The 25,225-nt window shown below is 36.8% G+C and overlaps 1 protein-coding gene across 4 annotated transcripts in view; it reads right to left on the bottom strand.

Annotated features, from left to right (window-relative positions):
* Positions 1 to 593: 593 nt before the first annotated feature.
* The window catches only part of PNPLA8 (patatin like phospholipase domain containing 8), a 61,874-nt gene continuing 37,242 nt past the window's right edge, over positions 594 to 25,225 (bottom strand). For 3 of the 4 annotated variants that reach the window (XM_066272158.1, XM_066272161.1, XM_066272159.1), the window contains exons 9-10: positions 6,749 to 6,944; positions 594 to 2,585 (exon numbers count right to left, since the gene is read on the bottom strand). In XM_066272158.1, the coding sequence (XP_066128255.1) occupies positions 2,311 to 2,585; positions 6,749 to 6,944 (471 nt within the window). In that variant the 3' untranslated portion in view covers positions 594 to 2,310. The remainder of the gene's footprint in view (positions 2,586 to 6,748; positions 6,945 to 25,225) is intronic. The other variant, XM_066272162.1, reaches the window with a different exon arrangement.

Genomic DNA, 25,225 nt, shown 5'->3' with positions numbered 1-25,225 from the left:
TATGCAATATTTGTTACCTGAAAAGATTATTTTATATTATCTTTAGAAATCATTGGTACCTTCATATTTACTTACACTGAGTCTAAAAACTGTAATTTAGATGTTAAAAAAATCAGTTTTTAGTCATTTTAGTAGCACTAATACTTGTGAAATTTTCAAAACTGACTAGAATTATTTCTAGAACATAGGTTAGGCAAATTTCAAACTTTGACCTCTAGGGGCCCTAGCTATTTGAGTCAATAGCAGCTCTAAACAGGCAGAGGGGAGGCAGCTGTCAGTAGCGGCTGGGGGGAAGGAAACTAAGAGGGAGCCCTTGGTCCTGGCCACTGTGCCAGTTGTCAGATCCTCTTCTAGCCCTCAGACCACTGACTGCCTTTCTGTGGCTTCCCTCTCCACTCAGGAGATTCTGTTGCTATCTACCTTCTCCCGACTAAAATGAGGTTGGGAGGGGAAGCAGCGCGTGGTGTAACCACAGGCCAGGCAGTCTCTCTCCGCCCGCTAGGGGAAATCCCACCCAGCCCATGTGCTTGTCAGGACAACTCTACCGGAGGTGGCATTCTGAATAAAGAATAATACTGCAGCAAGAGCAGAACTGAAATATTACCAGCATGCCATTTATTACATAGATAAGAATTTTGAGACATCCAAGAAGGCCTGAGCATCAAAACAATTTTTATTCTGTATTCTGTATATAATTGATCAGTTGGAGAAGTTATTACATTTTATTTCTAAAACAGACTCTTCCTCTTTGCTTCCTGGCCAGACAGCTTGGTTGGTTAGAGCACTGTCCTGAAGCACAGAGGTTGACAGTTCGATCCCTGGTCAGGGTACATATAGGAACAGATCAATGTTCCTGTCGCTCTCTCTCCACCCCTTCCTCTCTCACTAAAATCAACAAATAAAAATAAATAAATAAATAAAAAGAACAGCTATTTTAGCTGGGTAGGACTGAAAACTCACTTTCACATCTCTTCCTATCTTTTGCTTGTACATTGCAGAATTTACTTTTTAGGTTGTTATCAAGAAAAGTAAATAAAATTTTAGAGTTATATTGCTTCATTTTCCAAATGAAATGTCTGAAACCCTGAGAGCTCATCTGCCCATCTCCAGGTCACAAACAGGACTCTGCATAAGCGCTGGGATTAGCATACAGACTCGGCCTCTCAGCTTACAGGGAACCACTAAGCTCTAGGAATCACACTGCAGAGCAGCAGTATGTCCGTCTTGGCAGCAGGCCTTGTTAGCTTTAGTTTATACATATAAAACAAAGGGCACTCACCTTTTTTCATTTTCTTGACAAATCTAAATATGATGTAAAGATTAACAAGGCAGATGGATAATACAACTAAGATGAATTTGGTTGGCATAAACAATTTGAGTTGGTTTTATGCTATTAATGTCTATGAAATTCAGTTAAAGGAGTTAATATGATAAAACAAGCTTAACTTATTTTTTTAAGCATACTGTTGACAAGTATATTCAAATGCTACAAAGAGATGGGACTTACATTACAAACAATAAATAATTTTAAAATGACATTAGCCTTTTAACAATAATTATTTCAATAGTTTTTTAATGATAGGAATACTTTATTAAATTCAAATAATTAATTTTATAACAGTGAATAATAAGCTACAGCTAGAAAAGTTAACATACAGCATTATCTTGAAATTCAAGGGCAGAAAGTGATTGACTGGAATCTCACCTGTGATTTTGAATCAAACAGTGTTGAAATAAACAAGTTTGAATAGAAAACTGTATCTGTTTTTTCATATTTCAAATGTAAAAGTCCTTTGAGAGAAAATTCTACATTTCTGTATGTGTTTAAATGATATCACAGTAAAGGCAACATTTGGACTGCAGAATGTAGCTCGTGAAAACATGTAATGTAAATTTAAGAAGAAATTAGTTTTTCCAAATGGAAGAAAATCAATGATCAAATAAATTCAACATGATTATGGTGACTGAAGTAAAAATATCTATTATATTTTTTTCAATTCTTGTTTAGCATATATATTAATGAATTTTCCAACATCAAACAATGTAACATCAATAACTACTAAAATCAACTAGAACAAAAGATTCCTAAAGCAGTTAATTATTAACATCATAAAAACCTAATTCCCTTATAAATTCTGTAACCAAGTATATTCTCTGTGCTGTGCAAGCTGGCTCAAGCACCATCTTTTTCAGGATCCTCCAGAATTCATAAGCACTTAAAAGTTAATTCACGGTGAACCCGTCGACCCCTCACTGAATTTGGTGGATCTCCTGAACAGGCCTTCACTGAAGAGAATGTACAAACACTCATCACAATTTTGAAAAGAATGGAAGGCCTTCATACATGTCAGTTTTTAGTTTTATCCAATCATTAATTTTCTGCAGAGTTGTTTTTTCTTGACTTAATATTTTTGCAAGCTTTTTCATTTTTTCTTCATTTCTTTCTATGTATTTCAGCCCTTCCAACTGCAGCTGATCCAGCTTTTCATTTCGACTTTCATCTAGAGGTATGTTTTCACACATTACAGGGTTGAATCTAAAATATGTGTCAGGAGGTAACAGACCATCCAGCATTATATGGACTTCTGTTAAACAGAGAGAGAAAAAGGTGGATAAGAAAACAGTATTCTGCAGTGATCCAATGTCAGTTTTTAAAATTACCTTCTTTTAGGGAAAATTATAAAGCCTTGCTTTTTTCATCATTTCAGTTAATTAAGAGCAGAAAAGAAATCCATCATAATAATATACCTATTAAATAAAGTTCAGCTCCCAGAATATTTCATATACCTCTGTTACATTACGATGCCTGCTCCAGTACTCTTCTCTCTTTTTGGTGATGCTGTTCCACTATAGAAATGCATTTCCAACCATCTTTTTTTTTTTTTTTTTTTTCATTTTTCTGGGATCATCTTTATTGGGGCATAATTTACATAAAATAAAATTCACTAATTTTTTTTTTTTTTCATTTTTCCAAAGCTGGAAACGGGGAAGCAGTCAGACAGACTTCACGTGTGCCTGACCGGGATCCACCCGGCATGCCCACCAGGGGGCGTTGCTCTGTTGCATCCAGAGCCATTCTAGCGCCTGAGGCAGAGAGGCCACAGAGCCATCCTCAGCGCCCGGGCCATCTTTGCTCCAATGGAGCCTCGGCTGCGGGAGGGGAAGAGAGAGACAGAGAGGAAGGAGAGGGGGAGGGGTGGAGAAGCAGATGGGCGCTTCTCCTGTGTGCCCTGGCCGGGAATCAAACCTGGGACTCCTGCACGCCAGGCTGACGCTCTACCACTGAGCCAACCGGCCAGGACAAATTCACTAATTTTAATTATATAATTTGACAAGTTTTGACATATACATTTATATAACCACTGCAGAAATCATGACACAGAACTATCACCCAAAAAAGTTCCTTTCCACCGCTATAGTTGGGCCCTCCTTACCTGTCTTTTCTAGAATTTCATATAAACAGAATCGTAAGGACATAGCCCTTCTATGTCTAGCTTCTTATATTTAGCAAAACTCTTTAAATTCACCTATGTTATAGCAAGTATGAATAGTTCCTTCTTTTTTATTGCTGAGTAATATTCCATTGTTTAACATAGCATCTGTTCTCTCCAGTCTGGTTCTCATCAGTGTTTAGCTATTAGAAATAATCTTCCTATAAACATTTACACCTAAGTATTTTTGTACATAAATGATTCCGTTTCTCTCAGGTAAACACCTGGTGATAAAATTGCTGGGTCATATGGTAAAAGTATGTTCATCTTTTTAAGAACTGCAACACAACTGTTTTCTAAACAGTGGTACCATTTTGCATTCCAACCATTAATACATCAGAGTTCCCACTGCTTCATCACATCTTTGCCAAAACTTGGTATTACCATTCTTAATATCAGTCATTCTAGAGGATGTGTGGTGTTATCTTGTGGCTTTAGTTTTCATTTCCCTAATGACTAATGATGTTGAGAAATCTTTTAAATGCTTATTAGTTATCTGTATATCTTTCATGGAGGGTTGGTTCAAATATTTTGTTCATTTTTTGAACTGAATTTGTTTTCTTCTTTATATATTCTTTATCTATAATGTAAGAACTGTCTATATATTTTGGATATAATTATATATTTCTGATAATGGATCAGATACATGTTTTACTAATACTTTATTTCAGTCTGTAGCTTGTCTTTTCATTAGAAAAGTGTCTTTGAGAGAGCAAAATGTGGAATTAGAGAAAATCTAATTTATTTTTTCTTTTTTGGCTCATGATTTTGTGTTCTATCTAAAAAGTCTTCACCTAGCTCAAGACCATTAAGATTTTCTCCAGGGTATTCTTCTAGAAGTTTTACAGTTTTAGCTGTTACAGTTTGGTCCATGATTCATTCAAGTTAATTTTTGTATATGGAATAAAGGGTCAAGATTCAATTTTTTGAATACAGTTATCTAGTTGTCCCAATACCATTTGTTGAAAAGAATATCCTTCTCTTGTTGACTTACCTTTGCCAAAAATCTTGTGAGCTTATATGTATAGATCAACTTCTGTAATCTCTATTACATACTATTGATCTATAAGTCTATCTTTATGCAAATAACATATTCCCTTGCTTACTGTAGTCTTATAGTACTGAAATCAAAGGGGCTTCAACTTTGCTCCTTTTCAAAATTCTTCCAGCTATTTTAGGTCCTTTGCACAGCCATACAAATTCTTCATTAACTAGAGTGTAAATACATAAAAGCAGCATTACATATTTCTTGAGAATTTCAAATGAGCCCATCACAGGGTCTGCACAAAATATGTGTGTAAATATTATGAAACTGAATGATTAAAGTTATCTTTTTCTCAATAAACTTCTTACAATAAGAATATTTTATTGAGCCTGACCAGGCAGTGGCGCAGTGGATGAAGCGTCAGACTAGAATGAGGACCCAGGTTCGAGACCCCGAGGTTGCCAGCTTGAGCGCGGGCTCATCTGGTTTGAGCAAAAGCTCACCAGCTTGAATCCAAGATTGCTGGCTCCAGCAAGGGGTTACTCGATCTGCTGAAGGCCCGCGGTCAAGGCACATATGAGAAAGCAATCAATGAACAATTAAGGTGCTGCAACGAAGAATTGATGCTTCTCATCTCTCTCCCTCCTGTCTGTCTGTTCCTCTCTCTGTCTCTGTCTCTGTCTCTCTCACACACACACACACACACACAATATTACTAAATCGGTAACAAAATTTCACATAATGAAAAATCTAGGACATCAGCCTTTCTTGAGTTATTATTTAATAGATAAAGTCCTTAATGGGTCTTTCAAGACCCTCTAACGACCTAGATAATAATATGATAATATAAAAAATGTGAGATTCAGAAGCAAGGAGGTAAGTGGTAACAATTCTTTTTTTTTAATTTAATAACTGATTTCAGATAGGACTTAAAATAGTAAAATAAGGAGATTTAGATCATTAGGCTAAAACTAGAAATTCAACAAACACTGACTGACTGCCTACTATGTGTCAGATACTGAAGTCAACATAGTAAACTGGATACAGTCCTGACTTACATTTGTGTAGGATACATAATAAACAATTAGATAGGCAAATATGTACTAGGTATCAAAGGACATAAAAAATATTTCTAAGAGTTATTTTTTTAAAAAAGAAAGCAGGACAAGAAGGGGTTGGAAAGTGGTCAGGAAAGGTCTGAGCAGAGGCCTGAATGAAATAAGGGAACAAATCAGCATGCATCTTGGAAAGACATTACAGCAGTGGTCCCCAGCCTTTTTTGGGCCTTTTTCGGTTTAATGTTAGAAAATATTTTCACGGACTGGCCTTTAGGGTGGGACGGATAAATGTATCACGTGACCGAGATAAGTGTCAAGAGTGAGTCTTAGACGTATGTAACAGAGGGAATCTGGTCATTTTAAAAAAATAAAACATCGTTCAGACTTAAATATAAATAAAATGGAAATAATGTAAGTTATTTATTCTTTCTCTGCGGACTGGTACCAAATGGCCCATGGATCGGTACTGGTCCACGGCCCGGGGGTTGGGGACCACTGCCTTATAGGGAGAGAGTACAGCAAGTACAGTGACCCTGAGGCAGATTTTGTAGCAAGTCTGAGGGACAGCAAAGATTAAATGTAGCTGAACATACTTTAGAAAAGGAAAAAATTTTGAGGGGGCAAGGGGGGAAAGAGATGTATTATTCAAAAGCTAGGTTTTATAGGGCCTGGTAAATGTCAGTAAAAGAGACTTTGGATTTGGTTGTAGGTGTGATGGGAAGCCTACAGGCTTTAGAGCAGGGTAAATGATTTATTTTTTAAAAAATCACTTCAACTTTTATATGAAGACTAGATTACAGAGGCAGCAAGAGTGCAAGAAATTATTCTAATTCCTCTACATTACTAAATAATCTAATTCTGTAAGCATTCTAATTCTCTTACTGTTACATGTATATTTGAATCCACCTGACTCCTTTTCTTTTCCATTTCTTAACTACCTTAAAGAGTCTCCAACCAAGCCCTTGTGCTAACTCAGCTTTAGATACTTCTCCAACTGAAGGCAGGCAAAGGCAGCACAAACTCCCCGTGGAGAACAGTCTCAATTCCAGGGTCAGTTAGAACTGGGTGAGGAGAAATAAAAACAGAAGGCTTGCTCCCCGGTGCTTCCTAAGCCCACAGTACAGACACATCACACTCTTTTGCAGTAGGCATGAGCATATTCTACCAAAAGCTGATTCCAGAGGTTTAGTGCTGTAAGGTAGCAAACAACTAACCTTCTGTGTCGGTAGCACTGTTGATAACATTAGACAGTTTAGTCCTCAAGCTTGTATATGTCATGGTGTTTCTCACATCACTCTCATAGCGCCCAGTGCCTAGGGACACGATACATTCTAATGGAACATCTGGCCAAAGACATTTACACTCATGAATTGCTAATGCGGAAGGGTTATTCAGTAGCAAACCCCCATCCTGCAAAATATAAGTAAAAAAAATATAATGTAGAACTCTTAAAAGTGAAATTCTATTTTACAAATACAAGGACTAAAATATTTTAAACAGTTTGACATTTACTCACAGGGAAAGCTGCACTATATAATAAATTCAACAACATATTAAAAATGAAAGGTTCCTTTAAGGTGAATTCATTTAAATATTACAGCTACAAAAAAGTCATGCAAAAACTCACTGGTCTCATTGGCCTTATTAAGCTTTCTTTTCTTATTATGAAAGTTCTTTGGACGTTTTGGACTGCTTTGCACATTTTGCTTAAAACTACTGAAATGAACTGAACTATTTTTTAAGAGATATATTACCCTTGTTTAGTACTTGGTATATATTCTGTACAAAACCTAAGAAAAGAACTGTGGTTTTACTAAACAAAACTAGTTCTTTCCCAAGTCAAATATAACCAAATTAATTAAACTATATAATTTAAGTTGAAATTTTATTAACAGTATAATTTCAAAGTATCACATTCACTATAATACAGATATAACTTAAACAGAGCAAATTTCTAAGCATTTATCAATAATCAATATTATTCTGAAAAATCCAAAAGGAAAGAAAGTTAAAATATGATGATAGAGTACTATAAAAATGTAGCAGAACGAAAGTACAAAACCAGCCTAGCATTCCTGAGATTAACCTCACTTGGTATTAGTGTATCCATTCAATTTTGAAAAGCTATAAACTGTTAAAAAATTTTTCCTTCTAATAAGACCAAATCTCTCCCTCTAACTTTTACTGTGAAGTCTAGACTTTGCATTTGAAGTTACAAAGAATTGGTAATCTTCTAATCGTACAATGTAGCCATTCATGAATTATTTGCAGTTTTCTGAATGAGCCACATTTTTTGCCTTCATGCCTTAGCTCGTTATCTCAAAAGACGCTTTCCCTTCTTTGCTCAATTAACCCCCACTGATTCCTGAAAATATAGTCCAAGAGTCATTCATTCTAGTAAGGACATGGCTGAAATAATACTAATACATCGAGTAGAAAACACTCCATTTCTACTGGAACATAAGACATTACTGCATTCTATAACTAGTTCATTAAAACAATTTTGAAATAATGTCTTCCACAATGATAGGAAGAGAAATACAACCTTAAATTGTCATGCAATAATGTGATACATATTTTAATAAAATCCATTACAGTAATTCAAACATTCCAGGCAAAGATATACACTGTAATAAACTAAATTTTTTTCTTGTAAAATATATTTTTTCAAGACTATTTTTTAATGTATTAGTATGGTAAAATTATGGTAATCCAGAACAGGGGTCCCCAAACTGCGACCCCGAGGCCATTTATCCAGCCCTCGCTGCACTTCCGGAAGGGGCACCACTTTCATTGGTGGTCAGAGTGAGAGGAGCACATCGACCATCTCATTAGCCAAAAGCAGGCCCATAGTTCCCATTGAAATACTGGTCAGTTTGGTGATTTAAATTTACTTGTTCTTTATTTTAAATATTGTATTTGTTCCATTTTGTTTTTTACTTTAAAATAAGATATGTGCAGTGTGCATAGGGATTTGTTCATAGTTTTTTTTTGTATTTTTCTGAAGTTGGAAACAGGGAGGCAGTCAGACAGACTCCCACATGCACCCAACCAGGATACACCCAGCATGCCCACCAGGGGGCGATGCTCTGCCCATCTGGGGCATCACTCCGTTGCAACCAGAGCCATTCTAGCGCCTGAGGCAGAGGCCATAGAGCCAGCCTCAGTGCCCGGGCCAACTGTGCTCCAATGGAGCCTTGGCTGCAGGAGGGGAAGAGAGAGACAGAGAGAAAGGAGAGGGGGAGGGGTGGAGAAGCAGATGGGCGCTTCTCCTGTGTGTCCTGGCCGGGAATCGAACCTGGGACTCCTGCACACAAGGCTGATGCTCTACCACTGATCCAACCGGCCAGGGCCTGTTCATAGGTTTTTTTATAGTCCGGCCCTCCAACGGTCTGAAGGACAGTGAACTGGCCCCCTGTGTAAAAAGTTTGGGGACCTCTGATCTAGAATCTTTAGCAAATAAACTGCTTTGCAGAGCAGGGTTTTCCTTAGAGCTGAGTGTGTGTGTATATGTGTCTGTGTTTGTATTTAAGAACAAAACTTTTTTCTGCAATAAGTTGTATACTTTTAAAAAAAGAATATAATAATGGCACTTAAATTTTTTCTTGAGGATTCAGGATTGCATGGAAACACATTAGGAATATTGATATTTATAATTCTAATCTTAGCTCTTGTACTATTAGCTTATAGGTTGAGGCATCACGACTTTTAAAATAAAATTTGACTAGGTAGTTTCCAAAGTCCAGTCCAGTTCCAAAATTTTATGATTAGGTATAATATTCAGTATAGATACTCAATATTATAATAGTATAATTTCAAATGGGATCAATGGCAACTTATTTCAGTAATGGCTCTAGAACTTTTACATCTTCCTTTCAAATATTTGCAAATTTCTGATAAAGGTGAAAAGAAGATGCAGCAACTCAACCTCTACTAAGGTGATCATAGGACGGTCTCCTTATAAAATTAGTTTTCAAAGGATCAAAGAAGCTTTTCACAGTGGTTTCCTTTTCTTGTGGACAGTCATCTACCGAGCACCTCCACCACTGTCAATATTAGTGTTTTCTGGCTTGTAGGCCTCATTAGAAATATTATGCAGGATTTTGCTCTACTAACGAAGGATACTATTGTTATTAAAATTCCTCATGGACTGTAAAGGAGAAACATTCCTTACCTTTTTGTGAATTTATGTTCAGTACTTTATGAGGGGTCAAATTTATTTCCCAAATTGTAGGTAATAATAAATCATTTTAAACATTACCAAAACAACTTTCTCAAAAACAGGTATCTCAAAATAATTTTCTGCTTCAATTAGTGAGATTATATTAGAAGGCAGCAATATAGAAATGTTCCAAAATGCTACCTACATTTCCCAGAGAAAGTTAATTGGCACTTTAGGTATGGATTAGTAGTTAATGGTCCTTTATTATGGCATATCCCCAAAATGTAGCTTTGACACTTTTGGGATAACAAGGACACAAGGCTGTGTGGACTCTCAAATAGCTGTTTTATCACATTTTCATTGCTTGCTCTGTTCTCCACTTTAGGATGGGTTGTTAGCTGCCATTTCCAATCTAATGTTGCCAACCATTCTCTAACTACATCTCTTCAAAAGAATGTCTTGTTTCCACATTTGTGATTTTCCCAAGAAAAATCTGTCCTTTTAAAACACAGCTCCTGTCATCAGGGGCACATTTATTCACAGGCCCACCATATTTCAGGTCTTTAGCTCTTTTCATAAGTGTTCCTTTGTGGCTGAGATGTGCTCCAATAGAGAGTGCCTCTGAAACCTAAAAGTTACAGAAAGCTGGTCTGTGACTAACCCCAGGTCTGGGATAGAAAAAGGTGGGAAGGGGGAGGGTTGGGCTCACCTTATTTGCCATCCAAGTAGGTGTCCTAAGAAAAGTGAAACCTTTCCCCTTTGTCCAGACTCAGGAAGGAGGTTTGTACCAGCGGCACAATGATGACATAGCAACACATCACCTAGCATTGGACTTATCTTTATTATGGATTTGATGCAGGCCAAATTTTTAGTGTAAATCTTAGTAATATGGTTAAATGCTATAGTGATATAATTAACTCATTCCTAAACTCAAAATAATGTAGCAGAAAATACATTCAAATCACCAGAATTCTAAACTAAACTCATCAAAGTGTAAGTTAAGACTGTAAGAAGTCAGTCTTCTCTGGTACCAAGTAGATTGTTTCAGTTAATTCATTAAAAACTTAGTCACCTACTCTATACCAGGCAAAAAGCATGTAGTGACTAGTTTTGGGGACTGCTATCCTTGTGTGTGCTAAGTTTGAAGCAGATGAAGTGAGACCATAGCTGCTGGAACTGATCACTTGGGAGAGTGGGACAAGTGCTTAGACCTACTAAGGCCATTTCCTTCAAGTTCTGCTATTCAGCTACCCCATTTCCCCATCACTGTTGTTACCTATCAACCCCCAGTCACTTCTCATTCAACAAATCAGTCAGCACATGGCTCAGAGACTTCCTTTGTGCCTCATGTAGAAAAGGGCAGAAATTCTTTATATCACCCCACATGACTTCACATTTTTATAAGACCTGGACTCTCAGTTCCTGAATCCTCTTATCAACAAGAACTCTTTTCCCTACTCTTCAGGGTCACACATTAGCTTTTGTTATCAAAACAAATGGAATCACACATTAAGTACATAGTCTTTTGAGTCTGTTTCTTTCACCGAGAAATGCTTCTGACATCCATCCAGGTATATGCCAGTTCATTTGTTTTTGCGGTTGAGTAATAATTATTCAGATGTACCAGTTTATTTATCCACTCACCAGCTGAAAGGAACTATTTTTAAATTTAGCTATCTTTATATATCTTTTGCAAGTCATAAATTGGCTAGGTACTTTTATGTTGAACTTTGTACAAAACTACTCAGTTTCCTTAAAAGCAGGTAGAAATAATTATTTCCTAAAGGGTTTTTTAAGTACGAATTTTAATTTAATCTTTTCAACTTTTTCCTTTGTTTTCAATTAATAGTACATTAGAATGATACCCATCCTATAACAGACATAACATTTCATTTTTTTTATTTAGACAATTAAATTTAACAGGGTGACATTGGTCAACCAGAATACATAGATTTAGAGAAAACATCTCCACATTATTTGGACAGTTGATTATGCTGTATACCCATCACCCAAAGTCAAATCATCTTGTCACCCTATATTTTGTTTCTCTTTAAGCCTCTCCCCTTCCCCTACCCTTTTTCTTCCCCCTGTCCTTCCCCCTGGTAACCACTGCACTTTTCTCTATCCATGAGTCTCAATTTTGTGTCCTACCTATATATAGAATCATACAGTTCTTAGCTTTTTCTGAATTATTGATTTCACTCAGTATATGTTATCAAGGTCCATTCATGTTGTCATAAATGATCCTATGTCATCATTTCTTATGGCTGAGTAGTATTCCATTGTATATATGTATCACTTCTTTATCCAATCCTCTAATGAAAGGCATTTTGACTGTTTCCATGTCTTGGCCACCATGAACAATGCTGCAATGAACAGGGAAGTGCATGTCTTTACATACCCATTTTTTCAAGTTTTATGGGTATATACTCAGTAGAGGGATTGCTGGGTAATATGGTAATTCTATCCTTAATTTTTTGAGGAACCACCATACTTTCTTCCATAATGGTTGGACTGATTTATATTCCCACCAACATTGAATGAGGGTTCCTTTTTCTCCACAGCCTCTCCAACACTTGTTATTACCTGTCTTGTTGATAACAGCTAATCTAACAGGTGTGAGGTGTATCTCATTGTAGTTTTGATTTGCATTTCTCTAATAACTAATGAAGATGAGCATCTTTTCAATAATCTGTTGGCCATTTGTATTTCTTCCTGGGAGAAGTGTCTGTTCATGTCCTCTTCCCATTTTTTTTTATTGGATTGTTTGTTTGTTGTTGAGTTTTATGAGTTCTTTGTATATTTTGGATATTAGGCCCTTATCTGAGCTGTTGTTTGAAAATATCTCCCATTTAGTTGGTTGTCTGTTTTGTTGACAGTTTCTTTTGCTGTGCAGAAGCTTCTTAGTCTGCTGTAGTCCCATTCATTTATCTTTGGCATTACTTCTGTTGCCTTTGGAGTAAAATTCAAAATGTTTTTTATGGCCGAGGTCCATGAGTTTAGTATCTATGTTTTCTTCTTGTAATTTATTGTTTTAGATCTTATATTTTGGTCTTTGATCCATTTTGAATTAATTTTTGTGCATGGAGACAAGGTGTAATTTTCATTGGAAAGCATGTGGCTTTCCAGTTTTCCCAGCACCATTTACTGAAGAGGCTTTTCCCCATTGTGTGTTTTAGGCTCCTTTATCAAAGATGATTTGACCATATATATGTGGTTTTATTTCTGGACTCTCTATTCTGTTCCATTGGTCAATGTGTCTATTTTTCTGCCAGTACCATGCTGTTTTATCATGGCTCTGTAGTATAGTTTGAAGTCAGGTATTGTAATGCCTCCAGGTTCATTTGTTTTTCTTAGGATTACTTTGGTTATTTGTGTTTTTTTTTCTTTGGTTCCATATAAACCTGATGATTTTTTTTTCCAGTTCTTAAAAAATTACATTAGAATTTTGATAGAAATTGCATTAAATTTGTATATTGCTTTAGGTTTTATGGCCATTTTAAGTATATTTATTTTTCCTATTCATGAACAAGAAATATTTTTCAATTTCATTGTGTCTTTTTCAATTTTGATTAATGTTTTGTAGTTTTCAGTATATAGGTCCTTTACATTCTTTGTTATGTTTATTCCTAGGTATTTTATTTTTATTTGTTGCTACTGTAAAAAAGATTAATTTTTTTGAATTCTTTTTCTCAGGTTTCATTGTTGGCATATAAAAAAGCAATAGATGTCTGTATATTAATTTTGTATCCTGCAATCTTACTGTATTGGTTTATTGTTTCTAATAGCTTTCCTGTGGAGTCTTTGGAGTTTTCTATGTACAGGATCATGTCATCTGCAAAAAGTGAAACCTTTACTACTTCTTTCCCAATATTGATGCCTTTTATTTCTTTCTCTTGTCTGAACTGCTCTGGCTAAACCTTCCAGCACTATGTTGAATAGGAGTGAAGAGAGTGGGCAACCTTGTCATGTTCCTGATTTTAGAGGAAAAGTTTTCAAGTTTTTTATCATTTAGTATGATGTTAGCTGATGGTTTGTTGTAAAAGGCCTTTATTATGTTGAGGTATTTTCCTTCTATACCCATTCTGTTGAGTGTTTTAAACATAAAAGGATGTTGTATTTTTTCGAATGCCTTTTTTGTATCTTTTGATAGGATCATAAGGTTTCTGTTCTTTGTTTTGTTGATATGGCCTATTATGTTAACCGTTTTACGTATGTTGAACCATCCTTGTGTTTCTGGGACGAGTCCCACTTGATTATGATGAATTTTTTTTTAATGTGTTGTTGTATTTGATTTGTTAGTATTTTGTTTAGGATTTTAGCATCTGTATTCATTACAGATGTTGGTCTGTAGTTTTCTTTTTTAGTGTTGTCCATACCAGGTTTTGGTATGAGGGTTATGATGGCCTCATAAAATATGTTTGGAAGTATTGCTTCTTCTTCAATTTTTTAGAAGACTTTGAGAAGAATATGAACCAATTCTTCTTTAAATGTTTGGTAGAATTTACTAGTATATCCATCTGGACCTGGACTTTTATTTGGGGGGAGGATTTTGATAGTTGTTTCTATTTCCTCCCTGCTTACCAGTCTATTAAGGCTTTCTACTTCTTCGTGATTCAGTCTAGGAAGATTGTCTTGTTCTAGGAGTTTAGAGTGTTGAATTTGGTGGCATATAATTTTTCATAGTATTCTGCGAAAATCCTTTGTATATCTATGATATCTGTGGTGATTTCTCCTCTTTCATTTTCGATTTTGTTTATATGAATCTTTTCTCTTTTTTTCCTTAGTGAGTCTTGCCAGGGTTTGTCAATTTTATAGATCTTTTCAAAAAACCAGCTTTGTTGTATTAATTTTTTTATAGTTTTTCTGTTCTCTATTTCAGTTATTTCTGCTATAATTTTTATTATTTCCTTTCTTCTGCTGGTTTTGAGTTGCCTTTGTTCTTCTTTTTCTAGTTCCTTAATAAGATGTGATGTTAGGTTGTTTACTTGAGGTCTTTCTTGCTTTTTCATATAAGCCTGTAGTGGCATGAACTTCCCTCATATTACTGCTTTTGCTGCATCCCAGAGATTCTGATATGTTGTCATTTTCATTTTTCTGTATATATCTTTTTATCTTTTATTTCTTCTTTGACCCATTCATTTTTTACAAATTTGTTTAATTTCTACATTTTTGTGGGTATGTTTACATCTTTTTTGCAGTTCAATTCTAGTTTCAAAGCCTTATGGTCTGAATATGCTTGGTATAATTTCAATCTTTATAAATTTGTTGGTGTTAGTTTTGTGGTCCAGCATATGGTCTGTTCTTGAGAACGTTCCACGTACACTGGAGAAAAATGTATAGTCTTACATTTTGGGATAAAATATCCTGTAGATGTCTATTATGTCCATTTGTTCTAGTGTTTCATTTAAGGCCGATAATGTCTATCCTTGTCTCTGGTTACCTTTGATGTCTTGTAGTCAGCATTGTCAGATATGAGTATAGCTACTCCTGCTTTTCTTTGGAGATTATTTGCTTGGAGAATTGTTTTCCAACCTTTCTCTTCAAATCTATTTTTATCCTTGTAGCTTAGATGTGTCTCTTGAAAGCAGCATACTGTTGGGTTTTGCTTCTTGATCCAGTCTGCTACTCTTTGCCTCTTTATTGGTGAGTTCAATCCATTTACATTTAGTGTAATTATTGACACTTGAGTACTTCCTACTGCCACTTTATATACTGCTTTCTGATAGCTTTAGGTCGTTTGGTTCCTCTTTTTTGTTTTTCTGTCATTCGTTTTTGTTTGGTGGTATTCCATACTTCTATCTTGTGTTTCTTCTTTTTTAAAACTATGTGTTTCAGCAGTGGCATTTTCAGGGGTGGTTACCATTAGGTTGTTAGAAGAAAAATTATCATATTTGTTAGAGTCCATTATCTCATGAGTGCTTCTGCACTCCATCCTCCTTTGTTTCTGCTGATCTTGATCCTCTCCCCTTTTAGGTTACTGTTGTCACAGATTATCCTTGTTTTTTATTATGGTTTTGTTAAAATTTTTTTCTTGTAATTTTGTCTTGTATTGTTCTTTGTACTTGGTTGGATAACCTCCTTTAGTATTTCCTGTAGTGGGGGTTTTCTGGTGATAAATTCCCTCAGCTTCTGTATGTCTGTAAATGTTTTCATTTCCCCTTCATATTTGAAGGACAGCTTTGATGGATATAGAATTCTTGGTTGGTAGCTCCTCTCTTTCAATACTTTAAATGTTGGGGTCCACTCTCTTCTGGCTTGTAAAGTTGCTGATGAGAAATCTGATGATAGCCTAATGGGCCTTCCTTTATATGTTATATCCCTCTTCTCTCTAGCTGCCTTGAGGATTCTTTGTCACTGATTTGTGATAATTTCATTATGATGTACCTTGGAGCAGGTCTGTTTTGGTTGAAGTAACTCACTGTTGTTTGCTTCTTGGATTCGAGGTTCTAACTCTTTCCACAAGCTTGGGGAGTTCTCATCAATTATTTGTTTCAATATGTTCTCCATTCCCTTTTCCCTCTCTTCCTCTTCTAATACATCCATTATTCTTATATTGTTGTTCCTGATGAAGTCAGACAATTCTTGTATGGCTTTCTCATTTTTTTAAATGTGAGTCTCTCTCTTCTTCTCTCTGTAGTGTCTCTAGTTGCCTGTCTCCATTGTCACTGATTCTCTCCTCTATCTGGCTTATTCTATTGGCCAAACTTGTTACCTCATTTTTCAGTTCATGTATTGAGTTTTCCATCTGTTTGGTTCTTTTATTATAGTTTCAATTTCCTTGGTGAAGCACTCTTTTTGTTCATTAAGTTGTTTTTTGAGCTCACTAAATTGCCTTTCAGTGTTTTCTTGTATCTTATTATTTTTAGAGCTTCAATTTTGAATTCTGTCATTAAGCTCCAAGGTTACCATGTAATTGAGATTTTTTCCTGGAGATTTTTCATCATTTATCTGAGCTATGCCTCTGTCTTGTATATCCATACTTGATTTCTTTTTCCTTAATGGCATTTGAGAGTGTAATTCCTAATAACCCCAATAAGGGATAATTATTTCTTTTTCTGGCAGAAGGTGCTGCACTACAAGATTTGCTTCTCCGAGATTCTTGGGTGTTCTGCTAAGACTTAGCTATCTCTTTTGTAATGATACAGGCAGGGTCATCACGTTGGTAGGACGAGCTTGTTGCTAGGGCTTTGCAACTTTATGGTACCAGCAATGACTGACCAGGGTCCTCCCCCATGTCCCAACAGAGCAGAAGATCTATTATCCGGGTGCCCCCACCTCTCACAGGAGAGAGTAGCCTGGATACCTAGTGTAGGGGCGTCCGCCACAACCGGTTTTCACAGCAAGGGGAGTAATGATGAACCAGGAGGCTAGGGTGATAGAGTCCAGTCCCTCCTGCGATACCACTCTAAACATTCCAAGCACAGCCCTGGGCAAGACAGGGGCTGTGCACCACAAGCCGGTATCCCCGGGATTCGGGAGTAGCTGCAGCAGCGGCATGCCAAGCCGGTGGCATGCAGATCCCAGATCAAGGGTGTCTGGCGCCACAAGGCTAAATTATGCCCGTCAGGCAGGCAGATCAAGTGCACCCCAGTGTCCTGTGGGCTGATCTCCACAAGCTATTCACCTGCAATTCTTGGGAGCTTGCCTCTGGCTTTGTGTGTGCCCTGGGACTGTAAGAGCCCAGCCCTGCAATCACAGTTGTGGCAGACGTCGGGAAACAGCTCTGCTCCCTGTTCTTGGTCGTTGCCCCTATCTCAGCTCCTTCCCCCCAGACTCTCTTCTCCCGGCTCCAGGTCTGAGAGAGAACCTGCGCCAACAGTGCCTCCCTCCCCCGGGTCAGTGAGGACAGAGAAACAGTCCTCTGGTATTATTTTTTTCTTCTGTGCTTTGGCTCACTTTCTTGTGTGATCATACCTTTGTCTATCTGATGTGTGTATATTTCAGGTTCATCTGGCTTTTTTTCTTTGCATATAGTTATAGCATTTGTTGAAATTTCAAGGGGAGAGATGAGAAGTATCTCTCACACCACCATTTCTCTGATGTCTAACATTTCATTTCTAATTCAGCAAAAGTTATATCTTTTATTCAGCTATTTTTATCTTAAATTCTATAGTTATACTCTTAAATTCTATAGTTATATGGAATGTATAATCATCTGGGTATTTTAGATGAAACACTTATTCATTATTATAAATTCCTATTATGAAGGATGAGAAAAGAAAAAAAAGAGAGGGGCCAACAACACACAATGGAGAAAAGAAAGCCTCTTCAATAAATGGTGCTGGGAAAACTGGAAAGCCACATGCAAAAGAATGAAATTGGACTACAGTTTGTCCCCCTGTACAAAAATTAACTCAAAATGGATCAAAGATCTAAACATAAGACCTGAAACAATTAAGTACATAGAAGAAGACATAGGTACTCAACTCATGGACCTGGGTTTTAAAGAGCATTTTATGAATTTGACTCCAAAGGCAAGAGAAGTGAAGGCAAAAATTAATGAATGGGACTACATCAGACTAAGAAGTTTTTGCTCAGCAAGAGAAACTGATAACAAAATAAACAGAAAGCCAACTAAATGGGAAATGATATTTTCAAACAACAGCTCAGATAAGGGCCTAATATCCAAAATATACAAAGAACTCATAAAACTCAACGACAAACAAACGAACAATCCAATAAAAAAATGGGAAGAGGATATGAACAGACACTTCTCCCAGGAAGAAATACAAATGGCCAACAGATATATGAAAAAATGCTCATCTTCTTTAGCTATTAGAGAAATGCAAATCAAAACTGCAATGAGATACCACCTCACACCTGTTCGATTAGCTATTATTAGCAAGACAGGTAATAACAAATGTTGGAGAGGCTGTGGAGAAAAAGGAACCCTCATACACTGTTGGTGGGAATGTAAAGTAGTACAACCATTATGGAAGAAAGTATGGTGGTTCCTCAAAAAACTGAAAATAGAACTACCTTATGACCCAGCAATCCCTCTACTGGGTATATATCCCCAAAACTCAGAAACATTGATACGTAAAGACACATGCAGCCCATGTTTATTGCAGCATTGTTCACAGTGGCCAGGACATGGAAACAACCAAAAAGCCCATCAACAGATGACTGGATAAAGAAGATGGGGCACATATACACTATGGAATACTACTCAGCCATAAGAAATGATGACATTGGAACATTTACAGCAAAATGGTGGGATCTTGATAACATGATACGAAGCGAAATAAGTAAATCAGAAAAAACCAGGAATTGCATTATTCCATATGTAGGTGGGACATAAAAATGAAACTAAGAGACATTGATAAGAGTGTGGTGGTTACGGGGGGGAGGGGGAAATGGGAGAGGGAAAGGGGGAGGGGGAGGGGCACAAAGAAAACAAGATAGAAGGTGACAGAGGACAATCTGACTTTGGGTGATGGGTATGCAACATAATTGAACGACAAGATAACCTGGACTTGTTATCTTTGAATATATGGATCCTGATTTATTGATGTCACCCCATTAAAAAAATAAAATTATTAAAAAAAAAAAAGAGGAAAAATAAGAGACAAACAAGGTTTAGCGAGAAATGATAACAGTAAGATCAATTCCAAATCAAAAAGTTGCCAGATTCCCAATATATTCAATAGCCATGCTTCAAAGTAAATTCTGTTTAAATTTTACCTGCTTTTCACCAAAAATGCACAGAAGGTAAGATTCTGTCTGGTATTCCTGCTACTCTAGTGGTAAGACAGATCACCCAGTAAGCTCTGCTTACAGTCAGCCCAGTCTTGTCAGATGCCTCTTCTATCAGTAAGTCATTAGGCAATGTTATGTGTCTATGGTACTTCCTATAGCCTTTCCATTCTTTTAAGTAGTCACATTCACATTTATTTATTTATTGTGTACTTGCTACTTGCCAGGCACACTGCTAAGTGCTGAGGTAAAAAAAGACTTGAAAAACGAACTGATTGAACAATTTGCTACTTATCAAAGGTATATGCAGGATTACATTTTAATTGCAGTACAATTGTACATGTACTTAGCCAAAGTTTTAAGTACTTTTTATTACTTTTAATGCATAATTTTTCCACATCATAATTCAGAGCATCTATCAGAAAATAACTACCGGACAATGTAAATGCCTCCAAATCGTCTTATTTTTTTAAAGTTTCTTTTTAAAGTCTGTTATATATATATAACATAAAATTGGTCTTTTTAACAATTTGCCGGTATAAGGTTATATGATTCACTGGCATTAATTACATTCAGATTGTTTTACAACCATCATCACTCTGTATTTCCAATAAGTTTTTATCTACTCGAAACAGAAACTCTGTAAACATTAAACAATTTCTCCCCTCCCCATCTGGTTTCTATCCTAATCAATTATTCATTATTTATATATCAACTAAGATAAAAACATCTTTGTAAAGCCAACCCTGACAGAATAAATCACATCTTCTTTACTACTTCTTACCCCTGTACTAATTTTCATTATTAAATTTATCATCTTATTCTACAACTGTGTAATATAACTATAATATAAATATAACTTCTGGTTTGAGGATAGGACCCAGGAAATACAAACCATATGCTAGTGATAATTACAAACCTTTCTATTTCTCAAGACAAACAGTGTCTGGCACTGACTGAGCTCTCACTACATTTCTGTCCAGTCATAAGGGAAATAGTTGTGTCCTGGCTCAGGCAGTCTAGAAGGTGCTAGGTAGGCTCTCCAAGAACACTTTACCTGGAACACTTATATGAAATAACATACTTCCCTTTAGGTTGATGTATTCTGAGTTCTAAACATAACCTTTTAAAATAGAAATAAGGCCTAAGAGAAATACTATATTAGAATCTGTCATAAAAACCTTTAATGCAGACTAATTTATCAGGTTTTTTCTCTAAAGACAGAAAATGAGTTGATTTAATTTTGAAGATTGAGATAGAAAAAGAAAAAGACAAAATAGATATGCATATGCCTAAATCAGGGGTCCCCAAACTTTTTACACAGGGGGCCAGTTCACTGTCCCTCAGATCATTCACTCTCACTAACCATCAATAAAAGAGGTGCCCCTTCCTGAAGTGCGGCGGGGGGCCAGATAAATGGCCTCAGGGGGCCGCATGTGGCCCGCAGGCTGTAGTTTGGGGATGCCTAGAATTCATTCAGTTTTATACATCAAATCTTGAAGTTTTTTTATATATCAATTATATCTCAAAAAAGCTAGAGAGAGAAGAGAGAAAGAGAAAAAAAGGAGAGAAAAAGGGAGGATTAGGAAGGGGAAGGGAGGTATAATTTTGTATAAAAAAGTACTATTTCAAGATAAACATAGTGCTCACAAACATTAGGGGATCAGGGAATGTGCAGATACTCCAGTACTTTCTGCCTTTTGTATCGTGCATTCTCACCAACAAAATAAAAGTTGGTTTTGTGTCTCATTTGCATAATTGAACAACTTTCTTTGACTTGTCGTTTGCTTTTCTGATGTTCTTGTCTAATAAAAAAAATCAAATGCTTTTTTTATCATTTAATATTCATTTTGAAATATCCCCTCATTTTTGTGAGCAGTGTAAGACACTACACTACTTGGCCAGGGGGTGAGAAGTAACACATTGGAAGCTACTCAAAAATAATTCTTCCACATTATAATGTGAACCATGAGAAAGGAAATACCTACTAAGAAGAATTCTCTGTGGCTTAACTGGGTTCAAACTTTAAAAACAGAGCCAAGCAAGCCATTTCAACATAGGAGGCCTCTTATACAAACCCTACTTCAAAGAGCATCCTGCACTAACCTGCCTGCCTGCACTCAGCCAGCCCTTATGAAGGAGTTCCTGAAATATTAATAGTATTTCAACCAATAAGACTGAGGCTTTCCCCATTCAATTGGAGCTATGTACCTATATAGTCATCAGTATGTTCATCAGCCAATCCGACCAGCTCTATTCTGACCAATCAAACTATGAGGATTTGGGGCCCTCATTTGCATGAGGACAGACCAATTAGGGACCAGGGGCAGGGACTTCTGTCTATATAAGTCAGCTCCTCTCTAGCTTGGGGAGCACTTTCTCTTTCCACCAAAGACAGAAGACTGTGTTTCTCACAATGTAGTTGAAACATGTAAGACATTTCATTGGGGCAGAGCAAAGAAGGACAGACAGGGCAGAACACAGCAGAACAGACCTGACCAGACTGAACTAGAGCAGACAGAGCTGTCTAGCCAATGAGGGGCCTGACCCTAGGACCTCAGAGCCATGTTGTTTCACATCTATACTGCTTCATAAATGAGCTGTAACACTGTTGAGCTGTTCCATGGCTGTGCTGTTCTCATAGCCATGCTGTATCAACTGAGCTGTTTGTACTGAATAAGATGTCCTTCTACACTGCCCCCCATAATTGGGGGAATCCTGTTGATGTTGAATTGATTCCAATAACCACTGGTTGACACTCATTTCCTAGGGCATGTAATAAACGTTATAATATTCTCTTGATATTCAAAGGCAAATGAAATCTGTCAATCTACCTGTAGGGAAAATAAGTGACTCCACCTTAAAACCAATCACTCATCTTGACATCAGGTTAAACAGAGATTCTTGAGCCTCTTGGCTTCCCCTGGATGAATGCTGGATCATGTACATAGAGCTCTGAGGTGATCACAGGATTTCCATTATTTTTCCCCAGGGTGAGAAACCCTCAATGTTGTCTAACTCTTAACTTGTTGTTTATCTCTGGTACCAGAGCTTCCCAGCACCTGACACCTTTGATCATCTGCACAGTCTTATTGCTTCAAAGATACAAGCACACAGTATGAGGGGTGGAAGTTACAGGGCTCTATTTTGTCTTGTGACTGCTCAGTACTGTGTTTCTGTACATAACCCCACTATTAAACTCTTTCACCTACAACCTGGACTTGTCTGCCTCACTCTTTGGTCTCTTGGCTCCTTCAGCATTTGGGGACCATTTTTGCATTTAGAGCCATCTTCCAAAACATACCTACTCATACCTCTTAATTATAGCACTACTTTCAAAAACTGCTCAAATAGAATATTAATTTATAATTTATACTCTTCTGATTCCAAAAAAGATATAAAGTAACTTACATTAAAACATGTCAGACATTTTAGGAAAATGGCCGGATAAGATGCTGCCCTTGGAACGCCAAGTCCTGTGGGGGCAGAACACTGCCAGGCAAGCACTGATAAGACTGTTTAAAGGAAACAGCTGATCTTTATGGCCTTTTCCCTACATGTTGGAAAGGTATTAATCATCCTTCTCTGCACCTGAATCCATTCTAGGTTAATTTGACGTAGGCTCTGCTAATTTGATGAGCAAAGAAACCAATAAATACGATGAGGCTGCAGATATCTGGCTCGTCCTAGAGGCTGGGAGTCCCCAGGACTCATCGTTTCTTTATGTTGTGACTTGTGTGTTTTTTCTTAAGTCCTGCAGTGCCTTCCCCTTGTGCACACCCATTGCCGAGCTGGTCTCAGCAGACATGACAGTTAAAAAGGGTTTCAGGCCCTGGCCAGTTGGCTCAATGGTAGAGCGTCGGCCTGGCGTGCAGAAGTCCCGGGTTCGATTCCCGGCCAGGGCACACAGGAGAAGCGCCCATTTGCTTCTCCACCCCTCCCCCTCTCCTTCCTCTCTGTCTCTCTCTTCCTCTCCCGCAGCGAGGCTCCATTGGAGCAAAAGATGGCCCGGGCAATGGGGATGGCTCCTTGGTCTCTGCCCCAGGCACTAGAGTGGCTCTGGTCGCAACAGAGCGATGCCCCGGAGGGGCAGAGCATCGGCCCCTGGTGGGCAGAGCGTCGCCCCCTGGTGGGCGTGCCGGGTGGTTCCCGGTCGGGTGTATGCGGGAGTCTGTCTGGCTGTCTCTCCCCGTTTCCAGAAAAAGAAAAAGAAAAAGAAGAAAAAAAAAAAAAGGGTTTCAGAAATGAGACTGGAAATAACTGAATATTCCAAGAACTTATTGGATAAGAGGACTATAATAAGTACCACATTTTAGTTTTAAACTTCTTGGCAACTTCTGAAGGATTGGCAAGAAACTCTGCTTGAATGCTTTTTTTGTTAAAGCAATCAAGATCATTCACACCTTAGGGTATGCTAATCAATCTTTCACAGTATCTTTTGAAAAGAAAAATACCTCATTTCTTGTTCAAATATTGGAGGAGAATATGCAAAAAAGAAAATATTTACTAAAGGTTTGTTTAGACTCCAGATTCCATTTGAACATTCTTATTGAAGTTGATGTGCCAATCTTTCTGGAGTCAAGTCACTGATTTACATGAAAACATATTCTCTGTATAAGTAGTTTATACTTTATGTAAAATTTATAGAACTTGTTCCAACCTAAGCTCAAAGATATGATCATCAATACAAAAGAGGCTAAGCATGAAAAGAAGTATTACTGATCTATCTGAAATGAAATAACTTGGTTTGTTGTAAGTATTCTACAGGGATGAATTAAACTTTAAACTACTTCTTCTTAGATAAAAAACCAAAAAGTAAATTAGGTAACTTCTTTTGAAGTCTAAGAACATATGGTCCTGAAATTCGGTGATTTATCATTTGAGACTCTCTAATATTTGTTGTAACTCCAACTTTATAGCATGACAATCATCTTAAGGTTAGAAAAGTTAACTATTGAATTATATTTTGACTATACTGTATAAGTTACTTCACCACTTTGACATGATAAACATATGGAGAAATAGTTGTTAAAAATAGCAAGCAACATTAAAATAAAAATTTTATTTTAACCAAAATGCCCGAAATCAATGTGAGAAAAACTCTATAGTTAGCACCTTCTGTCCTAAGAGGTTGGAAGAAGAGAAAGTTGAGAAGGGGAAGTGTCTTGCATAATTCAACAATAACTGATTTGACAAAGAAATGGTCTGAATTGACTCCAAAGACAAAAGAAATCCTAACTACAAGGACAGAAATAAAATGAGATAGCTGACTAACATTTTAAAATATATATTTAAGCTACTATATAAAAATAAAGAAAAAAATAAAATAGACAAAAATGTTATAACATTGACACGCAAAAATTAAAATTATATAGTTGATATGTAGTTTATACAAAAGATCTACATATTAAGTTTTGAATAACATCTGAAAATCCTGTGAAAATATTAGCTTTTTTCCTCAACATATATCTGAATACCAAAGAAAGAAAGAGAGCATACCATACTTCAGTGACTAAAGAAGAAAGCTAAGGCTACTGATTGCATCAAATGAGACTAATTTTAAGTGGGATATCATATAAAAAATTAAAACACATATAAAATAGATATTTTAGAAATATCAGCTCAAAACATCTGTTGCCCTTATCACTTAGTATGAGTTAAGATTTCCATAAATAAAAAAGAAAAACTTGGCCCTGGCCGGTTGGCTCAGCGGTAGAGCGTCGGCATAGCGTGCGGAGGACCCGGGTTCGATTCCCAGCCAGGGCACAAAGGAGAAGCGCCCATTTGCTTCTCCACCCCTCCGCCGCGCTTTCCTCTCTGTCTCTCTCTT

This window comes from Saccopteryx bilineata, chromosome 4, assembly GCF_036850765.1.
Source record: "Saccopteryx bilineata isolate mSacBil1 chromosome 4, mSacBil1_pri_phased_curated, whole genome shotgun sequence".
Lineage (NCBI taxonomy): Eukaryota > Metazoa > Chordata > Mammalia > Chiroptera > Emballonuridae > Saccopteryx > Saccopteryx bilineata.
The sequence above is the reverse complement of the archived record's forward strand: the minus strand, read 5'-3'. Positions and strand labels throughout refer to the sequence as shown.